The sequence below is a fragment of the Amblyraja radiata genome, chromosome 5, assembly GCF_010909765.2.
Source record: "Amblyraja radiata isolate CabotCenter1 chromosome 5, sAmbRad1.1.pri, whole genome shotgun sequence".
NCBI classification, from domain to species: Eukaryota; Metazoa; Chordata; class Chondrichthyes; order Rajiformes; family Rajidae; genus Amblyraja; species Amblyraja radiata.
This window is the reverse complement of record NC_045960.1, coordinates 21,911,685-21,935,650: the sequence shown is the minus strand read 5'-3', so window position 1 is coordinate 21,935,650 and position 23,966 is coordinate 21,911,685. Positions and strand designations below refer to the sequence as shown.

Genomic DNA, 23,966 nt, shown 5'->3' with positions numbered 1-23,966 from the left:
CATATCGATCCCACATCCTCAAAGCTAATGTCCTTCCTTTCTATTGCGTTAATCTGCTCTCTAACCAGCAACGCTACCCCACCTCCTTTCCCTTTCTGTCTATCCCTCCTGAATATTGAATATACCTGGATGTTCAGCTCCCAGCCTTGGTCACCCTGGAGCCATGTCTCTGATCCCAACTATATCATAGTCATTAATAGCTATCTGAACATTCAACTCATCCACCTTATTACGAATGCTCCTTGCATTGAGACACAAAGCCTTCAGGCTTGTTTTTACAACACTCTTACCCCTTATACTATTATGCTGAAAAGTGGTCCTTTTTGATTTTTGCCCTGGATTTGCCGGCCTGCCACTTTTACTTTTCACCTTGCTACTTATTGCTTCTACCCTCATTTTACACCCCTCTGTCTCTACGCTCACACATTTAAGAAACCCTTTCCCTTTAACTCCATCCTCCACTATCTCATTCGACACCCCTCCCCCTTATTCAGTTTAAAACCACCCGTGTAGCAGTGGCAAACCTGCCTGCCAGAATGCTGGTCCCACACCTGTTAAGATGCAATCCGTCCCTTTTGTACAGTTCCCCCTTACCCCAAAACAGATCCCAGTGATCTAAGAATCTAAATCCCTGCCCCGTGCACCAGTTCCTCAGCCACACGTTCAGGTCCCGTATCTCCCTGTTCCTGCTCTCGCCAGCACGAGGAACTGGAAGCAAACCGGAGATAACAACCCTGGAGGTCCTGCTTTTCAGCATTTTTCCGAGCTCTCTAAAGTCACGCTGCAGAATATTCATCCCCTTCTTTCCAACATCGTTTGTGCCGACATGCACTACCACTTCCGGATGTTCACCTTCGCCCTTGAGGATTTTCTGCACTCTGTCCGTGACATCCTGGATTCTGGCACCAGGAAGGCAACACACCATCCTCGCATCCTGTCTGTTGCCGCAGAAACCCCTGTCCGTACCTCTCACAATGGAGTCTCCCACTACAATGGCGTTGCCTGCCTTAGGCCTTTTTGGTTTTGGCTCAACAGCCCTATTCGCATCGCAAGCCAGTCCGCCGCTCAGTGTAAACACGTCTTCTGTCCCGACAGCTTCTAAGTGGGTGAACCTGTTCACAAGAGGTACAACACCCGGGGACGTTGGCATTCCATGATTCCCTCCCTTTCTCACTGTCTCCCACCTACTGTCATGACCCACCTACTATCTTATATAGACACAACTAACAATATTCGAGGGAGTGAAAACGCCTTGTGGGTCAGTCATAAAAAACCTCATGGTCGGGAGACGAGCCAAACCATTTCGAGATGGCTCAAGCAGGTGCTAAAAGCTGCCGGGATTGACACTAACTTGTATAAATCTCACTCCACCAGGGCAGGATCCACGTCAACGGCGGAAAGAATGAACATCCTGGCTACAGCAGGATGGGCAAGGGAAACCACGTTCAGGACTTTTTATCACAAGCCGTTGGCAAAACCTGTGTTATATGCAGAAACAATTTTACAGTCTGCAAATATTTAATTTAAGCCCGGGGGAGCAATTTTCTTTTTGTTGTTATTGTTAATAAATACCGTTTTTGTTTTTCATAAAACAGATTCATTGGTTGATTACGATAACACACTTCCTCCCTCAAAGACTTCGGCAGTGATGTAGTAATAACTGTTACACGGTTTGAAATCACAGAGCTTTGAAATCTTCACGGAATCACTCACGTGACTCCGAAGTAAAATAGTAAGATTAAACGAGAACTTACCAGTTTGAAGTTTGATCTGTATTTTATGAGGAGTTACGATGAGGGATTACGTGCCCTCCGCTCCCACCCTCAATAATATGGGTCAAATTCATAAACTGATGTCTCCTTGTCTTTACTATGTTTACTTCAATAACTGTGTCTATCTGTGATTCCACACCGCTGCTTTGAAGTATGCCGCGCATGCGTGCTGAGCGGGTTCTTCACGTAATCCCTCATCGTAACACCTCATAAAATACAGATCAAACTTCAAACTGGTAAGTTCTCGTTTAATCTTACTATTTTGGATGATCAGCCATGACCATATTGATTGGCGGTGCTGGCTCAAAGGCCTGAATGGCCTACTCCTGCACCTATTTTCTATGTTTCTATATCAGAGATAGATAAAAGGATAAATTTAGGGTAAGGGGAATGAGATTTGGAGGAGACATGAGGGGCACCTTCTTCACCCAAAGAGTGGTAAGTACCAGAGAGAATAGTAGAAGCTGGGTTACTGATAGCCTTTAAGACATTCTAAATGAGCACTTGAATTGCGTTGGCACAGAAGGCTATGCACCAAGTGCTGGGAGGTGGAATTAGTACAGAATGGTACCCGCTAGACAGCATGAGCATGTTAGGCTGAATGGCACTTTTCCATGCTCTAAAAACGTATATCTAAAATGGGTAAGGCCCTACAAGAGTCTCAAAAGTGTTGAGATCACTGGAGAGGGCTACTTTAAAAAGTAATTAAGAGTAGATACAGAATATCAAAGGTTGATAAAATTTTGAAAAAACCTCAAAGCATTTTATATTAAGGTTAAATGTGTGATCTAGGAAGGAGTAGGGCCCATTGGGGACCAAATTGGTAACTTGTGCCTGCAGCCAGAGGGCAGAGGGAAGTTTTGAATGAATAATCGGTGTGTGGAACCAGAGGCCCTAAATGAGATGTCTTATTATGGAGTAAGACAGTGTGGATGGAAAATTTGAGGGGGCAAGAAATAAAAAGAAATACTATCACAAATGAGAAGGCGTTAGATGTCTTTGCAGGCTTTTAGGTGGCTAGAACCAGGGTCTAATTAATTATTTCTTCGGCTGTTGAGTGCAACAAGGAAGGAGATTCCTGGGGCCCTGGCAGAAATGTTCAAATCTTCTCTGTCTCAGAAGAAGTACCAGATGATTTGAGGACAACAAATGTAGTACCTTTTTTCAAGGAAGGGGAGTTGGTACCAGGTAATTAAAGATCAATAACGCTATCATTAGCGGTAGGGCAATTATTGGCAAATGTTCTGATGTGTGGCATTATTTAGTACTGGGAAGAGGCAGGGATTAATCATGGTAAAATGTCTGACTAATTTGACTGAAATTTTCAAAATTTCTTGGAGGGCTTCATGTGGTCGATATAATCTATTTGGACTTTTGTACTGCCTTTAACAAGATCCCACGTGCGAGACTGGCCCAAAGAGTAATATATGGGATCCAGGGCGAGTTGACAAATTTGATGCAAAATTGGTGTGGTGATTGGAGGAAGATGATGATGGTTGAAGATTTTTCTTGTGATAGGAATCATTTGATCAGGCATATCAAGGGAATTGTTAATGGAAAGCTTGCTGTTTGTTGTATATATCAATAATCTGGATGAAAATGCAGGCAATATGATTAGTAATTTTGCAGTTCACACAAATTAGTGTTATTGTTGATTTGAAGGTGGTGGTCTTTGGTATTATTAAAGTGGTAAGTGGAATGTCAGGTGGAATTTAATCCTTAGAAATATAAGATGATGCATTTCTGGGAGGACTAATAAAGCCATGATTTGCATATAACACAGGATATTATCTCAGATAATCTGCCATCTGATTATTTAGAAACCCTGATTGTTTGGCATCTGGCTCACAAGGTGCTGACAGCCACTGCTCTCCTAAACACAACCAGGGCCCGAGGTTCCAGCATCCCTTGAAAACATTGCAGCCCAGGTTTCTGTATTATCTTTGAATTGACTAGAGCGGCATTTCCCACATTCTCTTTAAACTCATTGGGAGTCTATTCTAATACTCTCTGACATTCATTGAAGCCTATTTCCCAGCTCACCTTGAACCTCACAGGCTCTCCCTTTAAACTTACTGGGTTTGCTGTAAAATTAATACTTGCGCAACCTAAAAAAAAAGACTTTTTAATCGGGTCCCGTCCTCCGTCTGATGGGTAAAGGGAAGACTGTTGGGTGGAAAGAGGTGAGGGAACAAGTGGGAAATGACAGGTGGATCCATGTGGAGGGGTTGATTGGCAGATGACTCAGGCAGGGTGAGAAAGATGGAGATAGTAACCAAGGATGGAGGTGATGTTGTATGGTCAATATACTAGAGGAAACGGGTGAATGCATGAGAGAATGCAGGGGAAATTCACTGGGATGGAGTGGTTTCATGTGAGGATTGACTTGATAGGCTAGGTTTGTTTCCTTTGGAGTACAAGGGACTGAATAGGAAACTTACTGTGACAGGGTAGTAAGAATGTTTTCTCTTAGCAGAGGAGTCTATAACCAGAGGGCACAATTTAAGAAAAATACAGGCTGCTGGAGGAACTCAACGAGGTGGGCAGCATCTACGGAGGGAAGTGGAAAGATGATGTTTTGAACTGGGTCCCGTCCTCGGTCTGATAGGTAAATGGAGGCAGTTGGTAGAAAGAGGTGAGGGAACGAGTGGGCAGGAGTTGACAAATGACAGGTGGATCCATGTGGAGGGGTTGATTGGCTGATGACTCAGGTGGGTTGAGAAAGGTGGAGGTAGGAACCAAGGCTGGAGGTTATGTGGAGAAGGTAAAAGGGTGCAAATGGTGAAATCTTATATGTAAAGTATGGAATGAAATGTAGCCCAGAGGGAGGGATGGTGGGTAGAATGGGACAATATAGCCATATAACAATTACAGCACGGAAACAGGCCATCTCGGCCCTTCTAGTCCGTGCCAAACACGTATTCTCCCCTAGTCCCATCTACCTGCACTCAGACCATAACCCTCCATTCCTTTCCCGTCCATATAACTATCCAATTTATTTTTAAATGATAAAGTCGAACCTGCCTCCACCACCTTCACTGGAAGCTCATTCCACACAGCTACCACAGGAGTAAAGAAGTTCCCCCTCATGTTACCCCTAAACTTCCGTCCCTTAATTCTCAAGTCATGGGACAGGGGGAGCGTAGAAAAATATGTGATCCAGAGTAGGGAGGGGTCAGTAATGGGTGAATGTAGGGGGTGAATGTCGGGGGTGGAGAAGAGAAAAGAAACAGCATGACTGGTGCGGGGGAGTGGATAGAATAATGTGCATAGTGGAGGTGGGAGCTGGGTAGATTTTGAGAGGGATGAGTTTTATCTAGAATTGTAGAATTCAATGTTCATGTCCCACTCTGGCAGTGGAGGGGGGTAGACAGAAAGGAAGATATGGGAATGGGAATTGAAATAGTGAGCAAACAGGAGCTCCAGCTGACCCTGGTGGTCAGAGAAGTGATTCGTCGAAATGGTCACCTTGTTTATGTTGGGTCTCACGATGTAGAGGAGGCCACATTGGGGGCAAAATTTAAAATAAAGCGTAGGAGATTAAGAGATCTGAGGAAGAACTTTTTTCATACAGAGTGGTTGGAATCTGTAATACTTTGCCTGACCAGGTTGTGGTGTCATCGTCTCAATATTTAAGTGTTCAAGAAAATCACATGAAATACCTGACAGACACGGCTGTAGGCTGCATTCTGGTAAATGGGATTAGTGTACGTTGGCACTTGGTTGATAGGGAAGGTCAAATAGCCTATTTCCAGGCTGTATAAATATTATAGGCCTTATTATATAAACAGAATAAAAAAATTATGTACCAGTTCATAGACTTTTGGAACAATAAATACATAATCTTCAGGTTCTTCACCAGTTGGTTCTGGCATTTCACGAAGGAAATCCACAAAGTATGGCTCTTCATGCAGCTTTCCTGCTGATTCTCTTCCAATGTTTGTTTCAATTGTACGCATGATTGCATCTTCAAACCATTGTTTATCCTCTTCAGTTATAAATCTAGTTGGTAACAATAACCAATATTAATCAGAATGAATGTTACTACTATGAGCAGATCAACTGTTTTGAGCATTAATCACAATATATAACTTGTGTAAATATGATTTTAGAAAGGTTCAAAGGTATGCAAGTGGTCTGATTGATTTGTTGCAATCCTGTGGTGGGGCGCCGCATGATTGGCAGCCCCGTCAACAGTCTGTCTGTTTTTTCATCTTTTTTTAATTTTTAGAGTGTGTTAAAAGTTTGTGTAAATATTCTCCAGTTTGTTTTATGTTGGGGGAGGGGGAAACTTTTTTTCAGGTTTTTACCTTGCCAGAGGTGCGATTAATTTTCAGGTGGCATCTCTGGTTGCTCTGCAGCCTACCATCGATGGAGCTGGAGGCTTCCTCGAACTGACTTGAGCCCCACCGCAGAGCGTGGACTTAACATCGGAGCTGATCCCTTGCCTGGGATCGCTCCAACCACGGCCTGCGGACCTACCATCAAAAGCTCGCAGTCTCTGGAGAGGCCGAGTCTGGAAGCTCAAACGATGCAGAGGCTCAGGGGAGCTGACATCCCCCCAATGCAGGAGCTAATCGCCCCGATGCGGAGGGCCAAATCGGATGAAGCTAGGAACAAGACCTGTGGAACTATAAAATCCTACTGCTACTTAGACTTCCAATTTTGCACTAGCTGTTAAATAGTTGAGTTTATAATAATAGACCCACACTTTAATTTTTCTCCCATAAATCTGCAACTTTCTCTCAAGTATATTGCAAACTGGTAATTTATTTAAATCACACTTTTGTTATGGAATCACCACTGCAGGGTATGTGTGAAAAAAGGATATTAATTGCATTGGGTCCAGATCTTGAGCTTCTGTTCATGACACTGACAAAGTGATTGCAATAAATCATATCTATATTCTCATGTTTGCTCATTTCTCATTTAGGAATGGCGCATGTCTTTTCCTTGTAATACAAAGAATAATTTCAAAAGATTCATTGCCGGTTTTGAGTGTGAATGGGGAGGAACAAATTGTACATTCCTTCTTTTAATAACATAGGAAATTAAGAGCAGCAGGAGGCCACATGGCCCCTCAAGCCTGCCATTTGATATGATCATGGTCGATCTATCCAAGGCCTCATCTCCTTCTTTTCAGTTCCACATATTCCTCAATTCCCTGATCTTTCACAAAATTATCTACTTTCTCTTTAAATACCTCATGACTTTGCAAAACCTCTTTGCAATAAGATTTTAGATTTAGATTTAGTGATTTAATGAAACAGGCCCTTTGGCCCACTGAGTCGGTGCTGACCAGTCCGTAGACTAACACTATCCTACACACAAATGACAATATACAATTTTACCTAAGCCAATTAACCTACAACTCTGTACGTCTTGGAGAGAGGGAAAGCCAGAGCACCCAGAGAAAACCCACGCGATCACAGGGAGAACGTACAAACTCCATACAGCTAAAACCTGTAGCTATGATCGAACCTGGGTCTCTGGCTCTGTGGCAGCAACTCTACTGCTGCGCCACTCTGCTGTCCCACTGTGCCTTACCTGTCAGACCACTTGCACTAAAATAAATGCTATTTCAATCCAATAGTCCTTCCTCGCATCAGGAGGGCAAAAAGGAAGAAGGGGATAGCTCCAGCAGATAATATTAAGGAAAATACAAATAAATTTTCTAAGTACATAAAGGGAACAAAGGGAACCAGAGAGAGAATACGGGCCCCTCAGAAACCAGTGATCATCTCTTTGCGGAGCCGCAGGAAATAGGCAAGGTCTTGAACAAATATTTCTCCTCTATTTTTACTGTGAAGACCAGGGAACTTGGGGCAGTTAATGGAGATGTCTTGAAAACATCTTACAGTCATGAAGGTGCCTAGTTAATCTGCGTTCTCAGCCCCCTTCTTTATTCCTTGTACACCCACGACTGTGCAGCCTTGTACAAATCTAAATTTAATTCGCAAACAACGCCACCAATGTGGATCGGATATCAAATAATGATGAATTGGAGTACAGTATGGAGATTGAGAACATCGTGTCGAGACAACACCTTTTCTCTAAATGTCAGCAAGACAAGGGAGATAGTGAGCGGCTTCAGGAAGTGTGGCAGGATACATACCCCAGTTTACTTTGATAGCGCCGAAGTAGAGGTAGTTGAAAAATTTAAATTCCTAGGAGTAAATATCACCAACAACTTCTCCTGGATAATCCATATTGAAGCAACAACCAAGAAAACACACCATTGACTCTACTTCCTAAGAAGGCTTAGGAAGTTTGGTATGTCCCCATCAACCTTCACTAATTTTTACAGATGCGCCGTAAAAAGCATTTTATCAGGATGTATCACAACTTGGTTTGGGAACAGCTCCATCTAAGACTGCAAGAAATTGCAGCAAAATGTGGACGCAGCCCAGACCATCACACAAACCAACCTCCCTTACTTTGACTCCATTTATACCTCATTCTGCCTCGGCAAGACCAGCAGCATAATCAAGGATGAATCGTACCCTGGCAACTATCTCTTCTCCCCTCTCCTGTCGGACAAAAAGTATAGAAGTGTGAAAACGCTCACCTCCAGATTCAGGGAGAGTCTCTTCCCAGCTGTTATTAGAAACTGAACCATCCTACCGCAATCAGAGGGCAGTCCTGAAGTACTATCTACCTCACATGGGACCCTCAGACTATCTTTGACTTTACTGGATTTACCTTGCAATAGTCGTTATCCCTTATCATGTATCTGTACACTGCGAATGGCTCAATTGTAAATATGTATTTAAGAAGGAACTGCAGATGCTGGAAAATCGAAGGTACACAAAAAAGCTGGAGAAACTCAGCGGGTGCAGCAGCATCTATGGAGCGAAGGAAATAGGCAACGTTTCGGGCCGAAACCCTTCTTCAGAAACCCGTCTGAAGAAGGGTTTCGGCCCGAAACGTTGCCTATTTCCTTCGCTCCATAGATGCTGCTGCACCCGCTGAGTTTCTCCTGTAAATATGTATTGTCTTACCGCTGGCTGGTTTGCACACAACAAAAGCTTTTCACTCTACCTCAGTACACATGACAATAAACTAAACAAAGCTGATCTCATCTGGCTGTACATATCCATATCCCTCTATTCCGTGCACTTCCATGTATGAAGGTAGATAAATCTCCTGGCTTGATCTTATATAGAGGACACTATGGGAAGTTAGAGAATAAATTGCAGATGTCCTGGGTGAGATACCAGAAGACAGGGGAGGTGGTTAACATTGTTTCTCAATTTAAGAAAAGCTGCAAGGAAAAGCCTGGGAACTATAGTCCAGTGAGCCTCACATCTGTGATAGGCCAGTTACTGGAGAGGATTCTGAGGATAAGATATATATGCATCTGCATAGAAATTGGCAAGCATGGTTTTGTATATGGGAAATCTACTTGGATTTTTAAAATAAATAACCAAAAAGGTTGATGTGATTTATATTTACATCGCAACGTATTTGATAAAGTTCCACATGGTAGGCCGCCGCGGAAGGTGAGATCACATGGGATCCAGGAAGAGCTAGCCGACAGATAATTAATTGGTAGGAAGCAGAGGGTGGTGGCGGCGGGTTGTTTTTTCAACTGGAGTCCTGTGACTAGTGGTGTGCCTCAGGGATCGGTGCGGTAAACTCCATCACTGTTTGTGGTTTATTTCAATTATTTAGATTAGAATGTACAAGGCATGATTAGTAAGTTTGCAGATGACACTAATGTGGGCGGTGGACAGTGAAGATGGTTATCAAAAATTGCAGCAGGATATTAATCAGCTGGGCAGGAGGAGGGTGAGGGAGTGCTGGGGATGAGGGGAAATGAGCTGCGCCTGCGCAGTTGGGGGCTATGGGTGAGTGGTGGAATATTGCGTTGGAGGAATGGGTTGCATTGGGGGAACGGGTGAGTGGTGGAATATTGCGTTGGGGAATGGGTTGCGTTGGGGACCAGGCCTCCCGTATGACCGGGACCCAACGGGTCCCACTTAGTCTAGTAGTATCTTAAATATGCCTTACTTCTGCTGTAGTTCTTATGTTGTTATGTTACTCCTTCAACACATTGGTTAGTACATGTTGTCATAAATGTTGCCCTGGAAATTTTGTAGAAGTGGTAATTATTCCCTTAGTATTGTAATTACCTGTCTGAAATGACCCTGATGCATTCATGTTTGAACAAAGCCAGCAGTATCTCTTCCGTGTCACATTCATCTGCTTTAATGGTCAGCATTCCCTGCCAGATGCGAGAAAGGTCCCTCAGGTTGAAGATGTAATGAAATTTAGCTGGAGTAGGTAGCATTTTTACCTGGAAGAACAAACCCAATCAATCTTCAAGAATTTCTAAAACGTTCTTGATGAAATAAAAATAACTTTTGCAGAAGCAAAATGTCATCTTCATATTAATCCAATCTTAAATACCTGAGTTCAGCAGCATTTTCATTAAATTCCAAATAAATTACACCATCAAGTTAAATGATGGACATTAAATGTGGCAAATTAACACAAATTTATGGTTTGAAATTTTTGTTGGAAAGGAGCTGAATTTAGGATAAAGTGGTAGTTTTTTAGCAATATTATTAAAGGCTTTAACATAGTTATATTTCTGCAATGCTCTTTCAGAATCCTTCCAACTTCAAAAATTATGATCAAAGTGCGCAGATTAAAATTTTCTTTAGATATGTTTAACTCGTTTTTTAGAAAATGTGTCTTTATGTATATTTCTATGTATGGGACACCATATCCTGAGCATTTGAAATATGCTGAAATGAGTGAACCAAGGAGTTACGAAGAAACGGTCTCTGCGAAAGGTAGAAAGGGGTGGGGCTGGAAAGATGTGACTGGTGATACGATCATCTTGGAGGTGACGGAAATGTTGGATGATGATGTTTTGGATGCAGAGGCTGGTGGGGTGAAAGATGAGGACCAGGGGAACTATATCCTTGCTGTTTGAGGGAAGGAGAGCAAGAGCAGAACTACGGGATACAGAGGAGATGCAGGTGATGGATCCATCTATGGCAGTAGGGGATAAACCACATTTACTAAAGAACATCTTGGAATGGAAATCTTCATTTTGAGATCCGTGGTGGAGATGGAGAAAATTAGTGTAGGGGATGGTGTCTTTGCAAGACGCAGGGGTATGTCCTGCCCCTCCTCTCTTTCAGCTTTCTCCCCCACCACTACAATCAGTCTGATGAAGGGTCCCAACCCGAAAACTCACCTATCCATATTCTCTAGAGTTGCTGCCTGACCCACTGAGTTACATACCATTTTCACGCCATCTAAATTCCATATTTTTGTTTGCATTAAGGATCTTATATTCATATATTTTTGACAATATAGATGATTTGTTTTTTGTTCACTCTATGTGATTCTTAACTTAATGCCCTTCAAGTCTTCACTTTTTGATAGTTTTAAAATGCTTTTCCAAACTCAGTCATTCAACCTAGTTTTTGTTAACCTCATCACTCTGACATATTGGACACATTTCCATATCAAATTCCTCTTGAGTTTTTACAATAAATATGTTTCTGTTTATTTTTCTTCTGTTACAATTGTAAAAAATGAGCCATTTTCATTTCTCATGTTGATAACATGCTAAATGCAATTTTTAAAGACAAACAATTTCTAACATTGTTTGTACCTTTGTCCATTGCCAGAGGATCCTGCCTGCGATGACAAGTTTTGATATTAAATCATAGACCTCAGGTACAAAATATCTGGCCGGGTGAAAGTATCCACTTCCAATAATTCCTGCCATAGATCAATAAAAATATATTATTGAAGTTTTCAATAATAATTATAAAATAAAAAAATTAATTATTTCAATTGGATAGGTGGGCCTCAAATGCCATCCAGATACGTGTGAGATAATGGATTTGAGAAGGGAAAACAATTCAGTGTATACAAGATAAATTATACAGTATTAATAAATGTAGAACATAGAATAATACCACACCAAATTAGGTCATTTGGCCCATGATTTATGCACCAACCATGATACCAATTTAAACTGCTCATCTGCTTGCATGTGGTTTATATCCATCAAGTCCCTGCCTGCTCAAGTGTCTGTCTAAATGTCTCTTAAACATTGCTATATCTGCTTTCATCACTTTCTCTTTCCTTGCCCACCCTGGTGTTCACCCATTTCTCACACTGACCATCTCTCCACATCTGTACTTTATTTTAATACATTAAAATATGGTATTTAATTGGATAACATCAGATGACACTCCTGTGCATTATCAAAAACTGTACCATTCTCTTAGAAAATTGAAGACTGAGGGACTGGGGGATTGGCCTTTATAAAGAAATTGTTACTTCTATGCATTTAATGTTATAATAATAATAATAATAAATTTTATTTAATGGGTGCCTTTCAGACATCTCAAGGACACCTTACATAGTAATCGGAACATATAATCAGAATATAACAAGTAATAAAGACATCACAGAGACACAAATTAAAAACAGAATTCAATCCAAAAACAGAAAATCAAAAACACAGTGTGAAGAGGGAGCAGCGGCAGCCAAAGCGCGCCAGCGTCCACTCTCTCTTCACGGCAGCCATCTTGGACACAGACCTACAGGACTACAATTAGACAAAAAAAAAAATGTTGATCTAATATAGTTATTAATACACCACAAATTGGCATGAAAAATGAATGTTTGAAAGATTTATCTGCATTGAGCAGGGAAAATCAAATACTTACCTCCTTTTCGGATGTGCACTAGCAGTTTGAAAATTTGGGCAGCTGTCAGTAGCCAGTGGCTCAATAGCTGCACATATCATAATATTATTAAGCGCATGACTGATTAACCAGCAGTGTTAGTCAGCACAGCAGTGGCTTGCTCTGAGTAGGAATAATCAAATAAGGGCACAGGAGAGCATATCTGCCAAATTCTGCACAGGAAGGAAAAAGAATGTGAGGATAATTTAGAGAAGAGCAATGCAGCTACAGTGTGGTTGGCAGAGCAAAATGACTTATGTGTGCACTGGGAGAAGAAACCTCCTGGAGAGTTCAGCAGTGTGGAAATTGTTCAAAAGATGGCAAAATTCATTTAGTGAGTTTGAGAGTAGGACCATTGAACGAAACGGGCTCCAACTTGACAGGGGAGATTTGCACACGGTGCTGATGTCATCAGTTTAGACTGAAATATGATCTAAGGAAGGCAGCATGATTTTTTTCATTGGAGTTACCTGTACTTAATTTTGAACAAGGATTTAGTCCTTTGCTTCACAGGGGTCCGTAGGGGTCGGTGCTGGGGCCGCTACTCTTTACGTTGTATACAATGATTTGGACGAGAGGATTGAAGGCTTTGTGGCCAAGTTTGCGGATTATACGAAAATAGTTGGAAGGGCAGGTAGTGTAGAGAAAGCAGAGACTCTGCAGAAGGACTTGGCCAGGTTGGGAGAATGGGTAGAGAAGTAGCAGATTGAATATAGTGTAGCAAAGTGTGGAGTCTTGCATTTTGGTAGTAGGAATAAAGGCATAGACTATTTTCTAAATGGGAAGAAAATTCAGAATTTGGAGGTGCAATGGGACTTGGGAGTGCTGGTGCACGATTCCCAAAGAGTTAATCTGCAAGTCGAATCAGTAAAGAAAGCAAACTCAATGTTAACATTTATTTCACGAGAGCTTGAATGAAAAAACAGGGATGTAATGCTGAGGCTCTATCAGGCGCTGGTAAGGCCGCATTTGAAATATTGTGAGCAATTTTGGGCACCATATCTGAGGAAGGATGTGATGGATCTAGAGAGGGTCCAGAGGAGGTCCAAATACACTGTCATAAAAAGATACAGAATGAAAACAGGCATTTCAGCTGAACAAGTCTGAGCTGATTGTCGGTGACCCATTTCCACTTTTTCATCAGATCCCCCATTATTCTATGACTCGCCTCTACACTAGGGGCAAATTACAGCAGCCAATTAACTTACCAATCTACATGTCTTGGGAATGTAAGAGAAAATCGAGGAAATTCATGCGATCATAGGAAGAACATGCAAACTCCACAGAGAAAGCATGCTAGATCAGGATTGAGCCTGGATCACTATCATTGTGATGCCCTGGAAGACCATGTAGTTGGGAGCTAGTTCAGGAGAGATTGAAGGTGCTGAAGTTGAGTGTTGTGATTGATGCTGTCATGCAGCACAGAAACAGATCCTTTGGCCCATGCTGATCAGGTTTTATAACTGAGCTGGTTGCATTTGCCTGCATTTGGCCCATATCGTTCTAAAATTCCCTGTGTACCTATCAAAACATATTTTAAATGTTGCCATTGTATCTGCCTCTACACAGTATCCTCTGGCAGCTCGATTCAGTTATGCATCACTCTATGTGTAGAAATTGCTCCTCACGTCTCTTTTTAATCTTTCCCCTCTCACTTTAAATCTATGCCCTCTAATTCTGAATTCCTCTACCCTGGGTACAAAAGTCTGTAACCATTCACCTTATCTATGCTTCTCATGATTTTGTACACAGTATTTCTATAAGGTCACTCCTCAGCCTTCCACATTCCAGGAAAAAAAAGACAGCCTACCCTTATAACTCAGGCCCGAGTCCTTGTAAAATGCTGGTAAATCTTTTCCGCACCTTTACCACCTTAATGACATCCTTCCCTTCCCAAAGAAGGGCAATCAGAACTGCACACAATATTCCAAATGTGGTCTCAACAATGTCTTGTACAGCTATAATATGATATCCCAACTTTGTTACTCAATACTATTATGAAGGCAAGTGTGCAAACACCTTCACCACAATCTGTCTGTGTCACCACTTTCAAGGAACTGTGTACTTGTTTCCCTTGGTTTCCCTGTCACACTGCTTTGCTACTTTATTTTCTACCATTACTAGTTCAAGCCTCTGTTGATAGCTTGATAACTTTAAACTGTTTTGCCACCATTGAACCCACAGTTGAGCTCATAATCCTATATCATAAAAGATTCACAAGAGTGTCAGTTTTCATCTCAGTGTGCCTTGTCTTTAATTCTTGGCCTTCTTTTCAGTAATATACAGCATGGACACAAAATGCTCCAGTCTTCACTTTTGATGTTTATATCATGGAAATTTGAACATCTGCCTCCCATCTTTGGTTTGGTTTCTGACTTCCAAGCTGCTGAAATAGGATTCTGTATTTGGCATTTATAACTCTTGGCATGTTAAAAACTATTAAAAAAAATAAAAAATCATTGGCATTGCTTCCACTATACATTATATGGTCATAATCCATTCTCCCATCTCTGTTTAACCGCATTGGTCTGCACAATTGTTCTGTGATTATTTATATCACTGATAATATGTGATGGAAAAAGTTGTTTCGCATTTAACCCAACTATCTTTGGTGGTGATGTTAGAGAGGTGCATACAATCATGAAGAGAATAGATAGGATGAATGCACATGCTCTTTTTCCCCAGGGTAGGGAATCAAGAACTAGAGGACATAGGTTTAAGGTGAGCAGGGAAGATTTAATAGGAAACTGAGACGCAAATATTTTTATGCAGAGGGTGATGGGTATATTGAATGAACTGCCAGAGGAAGTTGTTGAGGAAGGTACAATGATAATATTCAAAAGACATTTGGACAGGTATAAGAATAGGAAAACTATAGAAGGATATAAATCAGGTATGGGCAAGTAAAACTAGCTTGGATGTGGCCTTTTGGTCAGCTTGGACGAGTTGAGGGTAGGACCATTCTCCATGTAGTATGACTGTGAGAGATTGGACAAGCTTGGATTATCTTCTCTGGAGTGTTGGATGTTTCGGGACGGTACCCGGACGTGCATCTAAGGACGAGAAGCCGAAGCAAAGAAGTAGAAGCCAAATAACCGAACGGAAATGAAGCCGAAACGCCAACTAACTGAAAGGGTGGGACGCCTACAAGCAAACTAACCGAGAGGGTGGGATGCCTAAAAGCAAACTCATCGAAAGACCGCTTGTCAGCGATTGGTCCAGACCCCCGCGTCCAGAGACGGGATGGTGGGGGTCATTTTGCCACACAAGCCATAGGTGGCTGGGCACTCTGAACCTGAGCACCAAGTTGTAAGCAGCCGATGGAGCGCATCCCTCGGGACAGCCCCCACTCTCTCACGGCCATGGCCGCCCTCCTCCTCGTCTCCCCCGTGCGGCCGCACTGTGATGGGCTGTGTGTCGGCAGCGCTGGGTGGAGCAGAGGTGTGGGACAGGCTGGTCCCTCCGCCCACCCAGAGTCACACCAGGGTGATTCACCCCGACCCCCGGACGGGGTAATTCACCCCCCGACATCTACACCGAGTGATGCAACCCCCACCCTGGCCTGCCAGGGAATTTGTTTTCCCCCCCCCTCATGTTTTAAAAGCGCTTTACTATTGCTCCCAATACCCCAAGCCGTCTGACCCCTGTCCAGGGGTCGGGGGTGAATCACCCTGGTGTGGGGGTTGGGTTCCGATGGAGGTGCATCGCGGTCAGTGACTCTGGGTGGGCGGAGGGACCAGCCTGTCCCACACCTCTACTCCACCTGGCGCTGCCAACACACAGCCCGTCACAGTGCAGCCGCACGGGGGAGACGAGGAGGAGAGCGGCTGTGGCCGTGGGAGAGTGGGGTGCTCCTTCGGCTGCTTACAACTTGGCGTTCAGGTTCAGCGTGCCCAGTCACCTGTGACTTGTGTGGGAAAATGACCTCCACCCTCCTGTCTCCATCGGCTAGTCTTGTGGACGCGGGGGTCTGGACCAATCGCTGACGAGACCTGCCCCACCCCGGCGAAGTCATGTCCGTTATTTGACTTTTCGGCAGAACGGCCATTTGGTGAGTTGGCTTGTCGGTGACGCAGCCTTTCGGTGAGTTGCCGTTTTGGCAGAGCGGCCTTTTGGTGAGTTTGCTTTTAGGCATCCCACCCTTTCGGTTAGTTTGCTTTTAGGCGCCCACCCTTTTGGTTAGTTGGCATTTCGGCTTTGTTTCTGTTTGGTTATTTGGTTTCCACTTCTTTGCTTCGGCTTCTCGTCCTTCGACGCCACGTCCGCACACGGTTTAGGGACAACCTGATAGAAGTATATAAAGATATGAGAGGCATAGACAGTATAGATGGTCAAAGGCTTTGTCCCCAGGGTGGAAATGTCAGCTAATTGACGACATAGGTTTAAGATGACAGCAGAACGTTTAACAGCGATTTCAAGGCATATTTTTTAGCAGAGTGGTAGGTGCTGGAACACATGTCAGGGGAAGTGGTGGAAGCAGGTACGATAGCAACATTTTAGAGGCAATTGCACAAGACACTGAAAAAGATGGGGATTTGATAGTTATCGGCAACATTCAGGCAAATGAACCAAAGATCTGGGTTCAATCCTGACCATGGATACAGTCTGTGTGAATTTTGCATGTTCTTTCTTTAACAGCATGTGTTTTTCCTCCCACATCCCAAAGACATGCAGATTTGTAGGTTAATTCGCCTCTGCAAATTGTCCCTAGTTTGCAGGGAGTGGAAGTGAAAGTGGGACAATATAGAACAAGATGATCGACGTGGACTTGGTGGGCCAAATGGCCTATTTTCTTATGAATCTTTCAATTACTTAGGCATGTTGGGCACAGACATTGTGGGCCACGGGGACTGTTTTTGTGCTGTACTGTCTTTTCTATAACGTGTCCTCATGGTTGTCATCGTGAATGAACCTGAAGGAATCAGCTCTGAATTTTTTTCTCTTAATCATAAATTAAGTGGATGGATTCAAGTTCAAGTGAATGTGGAGGAATCACTGTGGTGGATGTTTATGTTAAAATGTATTTTACTTGGCTTATAAAGTATGATTATGACTTAAATTAGATTAGCTGATGGTTATTCTGCTCACAATAACATTGGTATCGTGTGGTGGAATGTAGGGATTTCACAATGTGGTTGAGGTGCAATGTGCCAGTGAATAATTTCAAATTATATACATGACAGTCCCGGGATGGTTGGACTGTCATATGCTGAGAGAATGGAGCGGCTGGGCTTGTATACTCTGGAGTTTAGAAGGATGAGAGGGAATCCTATTGAAGCTTATAAGATTATTAAGGGTTTTGACATGCTAGAGGCAGGAAACATGTTCCCGATGTTCGGGAGTCCAGAACCAGGGGCCACTGTTTAAGAATAAGGGGTAAGCTATTTAGAACAGAGATGAGAAAACACTTTTTCTCACAGAGAGGTGTGAGTCTGGAATTCTCTGCCGTAGTGGAGGCCGGTTCTCTGGATACTTTCAAGAGAGAGCAGGATAGGGTTCTTAAAGATAGCGGAGTCAGGGGATATGGGGAGAAAGCAGGAATGGGTACTGATTTGCGATGATCAGCCATAATCACATTGAATGGCGGTGCTGGCTCGAAGGGCCGAATGGCCTACTCCTGCACCTATTGTCTATCATCAGCTGTAATTCATGCTTACGCTTTGGTCCCTCTGGATGCTGCTGTGGAACAGCAGAAAAGCACGACTGATGACTTCCGTATAGAAAGAAATGTCCATTTGCCTTTCAAGTCATCACCGAGCCCAATGACAAAAATTGCGGCATGGGAACTTTTAAGACAATTAGAGCAAATAACATATTTAAATAACAAGATTATGGAAAGCTGCAAATTTGTAATTGATGAAAACGAGCCAGACTTACCGAAGATTTTGTCAATTGAAGCATTAGTAGGGAGTGTACAGTTGAAGATAGTGAACTGGCGTTTTAACCGTTGAGGGATGTCATTGCGCCCACCCCCGGGATGGATCATTGCAGCCATTAATTGCACATCAATTATTTTAGTAAAATCTCCAGGTTTGTCTAGGTTGTACATTCCTTGTGATTCAACCATTTGACGTACTATTTCATTAGTAATCTGAAAGACAAATATTACTGCTTAATATTGAATGACAAATGACATCATTTCCTTTTCATTCTAGCACTTGTACAAACAGCAACTCCTCCTTTATGGTATATTATGTTTGGATGTACTCTTCCATCTTGTTTCTCCTTCACTTTTCACATGCATAAACTGTGTGTACAAGTTCTCAGAAATTCTCAGAACAGGGCCAAATTAATGAAGTTTGTGAGGCTGCTGGGCTGAAGTCTATATATTTCAATGCAAGGAGTATTAAAGGTCAAGCCATTTAAATTTTGAGCCTTGATTGGTACATTGAATAATAATGCCATTACCGAAACATGGTAGAGAGAAGGGCATGACTGGTAGCTCAATGTTGCAGGATTCAGATGATCAGATACAATAGATAGAGAAAGTTGCACTACTTATCAGCAAGAATGTCACTGTGGTACTCTTGAATATCCTGAGGAGCTCACCCAGTGAGGCAATGTGGGTAGAATTGAGGAATAAGAAACAAACACTACGATGGGGTTATATGATAGTTCTCCCAATACCCAGCAGGAGACACGAGAATGCCAATGTAGGCAGATTATGGAAAGCTGTAAAATAGAGTTGTAGTGGGTGACTTTAAATTCCCCAATATTGACTGGGACTCCCTTTGTGGCAAATGTTTTGATGGGCATCCAGTAGGGTTTCTTTCCACCATTTCTAGATAATCTAACCAGGACTGGGCCTTGTATTAGGAAAATGAGCCTGGGCAGGTGATCAGAGTTACAGTGGGAGAGCATTTTGGGAGCAGTGTTCATAACTCTAAGTTGTAAGATAGTTATGAATAAGTACTTAATTGCGGAAAGTGCTAATGGGGGAAAGCTAATTACAACAAAATTCAGGATCAACATGTTCTTGTGAGGAAGGAAGGCACTGATGGCAAGATTTATGAACCTTGGTTGATAAATGTTGCAAATTTAGTCCAAATGGACAAGTAAGCAATGGATAAGGTTTAGGAATCTGAAATAGGACAGGATCCTTGTGGCATATAAAGGAAACGGGAAGAAACTTTATCAGGGAATCAGGAGGACATAAAATGTCTTTGGCAAACAGGATTAAAGGCTATTCCAGGCATTTTAAATGTACATTAAATACATAGTACATACTAGGGTAACTAAGATGAGGGTACGACCACTCAAGAACAAAGGAGATAATTTAAGTCTGGTGTCAGAGGAATTAGGCGTGGTGTGAACTGAGTGCTTTGCATCAGCGGATCAGACATCATATGTCTGGAAGGACATGGTTATTGTTTCAGATCAAAGATAATCTTTTGTAACTGGGAAAGACGTTAGTATTACTATTGGTTTATTATTAGCACGAGCTCCCGGATACAGTGAAAAACTTTGCTTTGTATGTTTTCCAAGCTAATAATACCATACATGCGTACATCAGATAGTGCCAAAGAGAAGATAAGTGTAGTACGGAATTCAGTGTTACAGCTACATAGAAAGTGCAGATTAAAAGAAGCGTACAAGAGCTGAAATAAGGTAGATTTAATAGTCTAAGAACAATTAAATTAATTTGCAGAAAAAGTGGAGGAATGGGTGGTTTGACAAAAAGACTCTCTAACCATGGTGATAAGTTATGGTCAATGGGTTGACGGCAATTATTAGAGATGGATAATGCAGATAATGGAGGGAAAAATAATGCAGAAAATGGAGAGTAAAATATTACCAATGCACATTTATTGGACCTGCTAAGAGGGCCATATTATGCTAATAGGGGAGCAGTGGGGGGAGTTTAACTGTCCTGAAAACATATAGCATAAACAACTAGTTCTTATAGGCAGTGAAAGCAAATTATTTGAAGTTGTAGAATTCAAAATGTTGCCCAGTTGGAAGATGAGGAGCTGTTCTTTAAGCTTAGGGTCTGAATGAGAATGGGGTGGAATTAAAGTGGCAGGCAACAGGAAGTTAAAGGTCACTTAATATCTGTTTGGTTTCTCTAATATGGAGATCATCCTATCGTGAACAACAAATGTAGTGTACTAGACTCAAAGAAGTGAACATGAACTTTACTTTCACTTGGAAGGACTGTTTAATTCCCTGGATAGTGAGAAGGTAAATTTGAAAGGACATATGTGGCATCTCCTGCAGTTGCAAGGGAAGATGCCATAAGAAAGGGTGTGGTTGGTGGGGATGAAATATACCAAAGATTTGCGAAGAGAACAGTCCGTTCACAATGCTGAAGGGCAAAGGGAATGGAAGAAATATTTGGTGGTGGAATTTTACTGAAGTAATCTAAAATTATGAACAATGACCCATTGAATGTGGAGGCTGGTGGGGTGAAACATACGGACCAGTGGAAGTCTACCTTTGCTTTGTCCAGGAGTGGGAAGAGAACAGTCGTGGGAAAGGACAAATCTCTGAAACATAAACTGAATCTCTGATGTAGGTTCTTCTATCTGAAACATTCTTTGTTTCCCTTTTCCCCACATGTAGCCTGTCCTATTGAATGTTTCTAAAATGTTCTGTTTTTTTAAAGAGCATCCTGAATGCTGCTTTGCTTGTCCTGTCATTAAATTTGGAAGATTCTATGCTTTGAGGTGAGTACATCTTAAGCATACAGGAAGGCATGTATCACTACTACCAGGCTGCCCGATAGACAAGTTTTTATTGTCAGGTTGGTGGTCTTGAAACTCAAAACATTTTCATGGATAGCCAAAGGTTGTGCTGGTGCACTGGATGCATTGATGAATTTCACCACCGATGTCTGCCATTACAGAGAATTGGATCCCAAAATGTGTTCAATATTCAAAGTTTCATGGTGTCTTGTCATGTACCTTTGTTGCCAAGGAGTCTTGTTGTGCAGGAGGAGAGGCTGGTAAAGGATAGCCGATGAATAAAGAATTGGTAGGAAGTCGAGGATGCTGGTGGAGGGCAGTTTTTCCAGTGAATAGTGATGTGCCTCAGGGATCGGTTTTGGGCGCATTGCTGTTTGTGGTTTATATCAATGATTTGGTTGAGAATGTACTAGGCATGATTGGTAAGTCTGCAGATAACACTGAAGTAGGCAGTATTGTAGATAGTTAAGATGGTTATCAAAAATTGCAACAGGATCTTGATTAGCTAGGAAAATGCAATGTGAAAGGGCTAATTGTGTTTTTATGTAGATAAGTGCAAGGAGTTTCATTTTGGAAAGTGAAACCAGGACAGAACTGTCACAGTGAATGGTAGGGCTCTGGGGAGTGTTGTGGAACGGAGATCAAGGAATACAGGTACGCTGTTCCTGGAAAGTGGTGTCACAGGTAGATAGGGTGGTAAGGAGGCATTTAATACACTGACCTTCATCAGTCAAGGAGATGAGTATAGAATTTGTGACATTATGCCACATTTGGAGTATTGTTCTGTTTTGTTTACCCAGCTATCAGAAGGATGTCATTAGGCTGGAAATGGTGCAGAGCAGATCTATGAGAATGCTGCCAGGCCTGAGCTGTAGAGAGAGGTTGTGCAGGGTGGTACATTATTCCTTTGAGCGTGGAAACCTGAGAGGCGATGTTATAGTGGTGTACAAAAACATAGATGAAGTGAGTGCCCAGAGTCTTTTACCCAGACTAGAGGACATAGTTCAAGGTGAGAGGGGCAAGATTTCATAGGAACCTAAGGGCGGTAGATATATTGAGTATCCTATGCATTCACCTGTCCAAATGCTTTTTAAATGCTGTGATTGTACCTGCCTCTACCACCTCCTTATGCAGCTTCTTCCATGCACCCAGCACCATATAAACACCTTTTGTTTGAAAAACCTGCTCAGCGGATCTCCATTTAATATTCCTAAAAATTGGAAATTTTGCTGCAAATGGTAGAATGCAAGTAAGGGCAAAACATGGCTCATATTCATTTCAGAATCCAATGAAGTATTGAGGAGGGCATCTTCAATGAGGAAAATAATTTTGAGAGGCTTCATGTTGAAGTTGCCATCTTCAGAATAGATACGAAAGAGATATAGAAGCAGTAGTATGTGCAAATATATTTATTCAATTGGGGGCAAGAGAGCATCTCTGACACAAATAAAACACGAAGAGGTAAAGTCAGGTTAAAACAGGTAAATTCATTATTAATTTTACCTGATCTCCCCATTCATTAATAATTGGCATGTTGATATCATCAATGAATACAGTCATTTTGCGTCCACTTGGAGGTCCATAGGTACTTCCCACACGTTTTTCCACATAACTTTCAACAGTTCTCTGCAAAGGTATTTACTAACTCTTAATTTTGATACCAACAATCAGATTATATATTTAAAGGTTTTAGATAATTAGAATACAGAACCACATTTAAAAGTTAGATTTATTTGTATTACTTAAGAAATTTTGTTTATATTCCGTTCATCTATTTTAAAAGAAGTGTTACACCTCCATAACTTTAGATCCATAGACACAAATGTGATTACATTATTTCAATCTATCTTTTTCTTCTCTTCTGATCTTTTTTTAGGGTAAAGAGACCAAGACTATGAACAGTATTCCATGTTTGGCCTCAGCAACACCCTGTACAACTGTTAAAAAACTTCCCTTTTCTTAAACTCCAACCCCTTTGCCATAAAGACTAAAATCCATTTGCCTTCTTAATTACTTGCTGGATCTGCCTACTAACGTTTTGTGATTTATGTACCAGAATATCCAGATCCCTCTGAACTTCACTCATTTTTAGTCTACCTCCATATCTTTGGCAAACTTGGAAACTTTACATTTTATTCCCTCATCCAAGTCACTTTTGTAAATAGTAAGCAACTAAGGGCCAAGAAGTGGCCACAGGAGTACTCTACTTGTTACATCTTTAAAATTAGAAGCAATGACAGAAGATTCAATTGAAAATTTGAAATTTCTTATGGGCCTGTCCCACTTAGGCGACTTTTTAGGCGCCACATGGTCGCCACATGTTCGCGGGTGGTTGCGGGGAGTCGCTGCATTCTGAGAACTAGTCGCGGCCTCATTATGGCTGCCGCAAATGTTTCAACATGTTGAAAAATTAGCGGCGACTAGAATGGAGCCACCATGGAGAGTAGCGAGAATTCTCGTGCCGTAGGTGGGTCGCCAGGAGGTCCTAGTGGGTTGCCAAGTCAAAGGTTCTCTTAGGTTCTCGTAGGTTGTAGCCGGTGCTGACCGGTGAATTTCATTGGCTCACTGGGAAAAAAACGTAGGCAATAGTTTTCAGAACCAAGGATAACCAATCGGTAATATTAATGTCTACCGAGCTTCACAGCCGTGTATCACTGGCTTCTTAAAAGTTGTCTCCACACCTTCTCCCCCCTCTCCCCCCTCTACCCCCCTCTTTTAAAGGACTTACCGTACATTGTATTTTTTAGCTTCTGAATTACAGCGCCGACCTTCCTGTTCATCGGGGTGTG

General features: G+C 42.1%; 1 protein-coding gene across 1 annotated transcript in view; it reads right to left on the bottom strand.

Annotated features, from left to right (window-relative positions):
- Nucleotides 1–23,966, bottom strand: part of LOC116973727 (dynein heavy chain 8, axonemal-like) — a 622,328-nt gene that overhangs the window by 181,381 nt on the left and 416,981 nt on the right. The window contains 5 exon segments of the mRNA XM_033022036.1: nucleotides 5,582–5,774; nucleotides 9,908–10,071; nucleotides 11,407–11,516; nucleotides 18,371–18,584; nucleotides 22,681–22,803. Coding sequence (XP_032877927.1) covers nucleotides 5,582–5,774; nucleotides 9,908–10,071; nucleotides 11,407–11,516; nucleotides 18,371–18,584; nucleotides 22,681–22,803 — 804 coding nt within the window.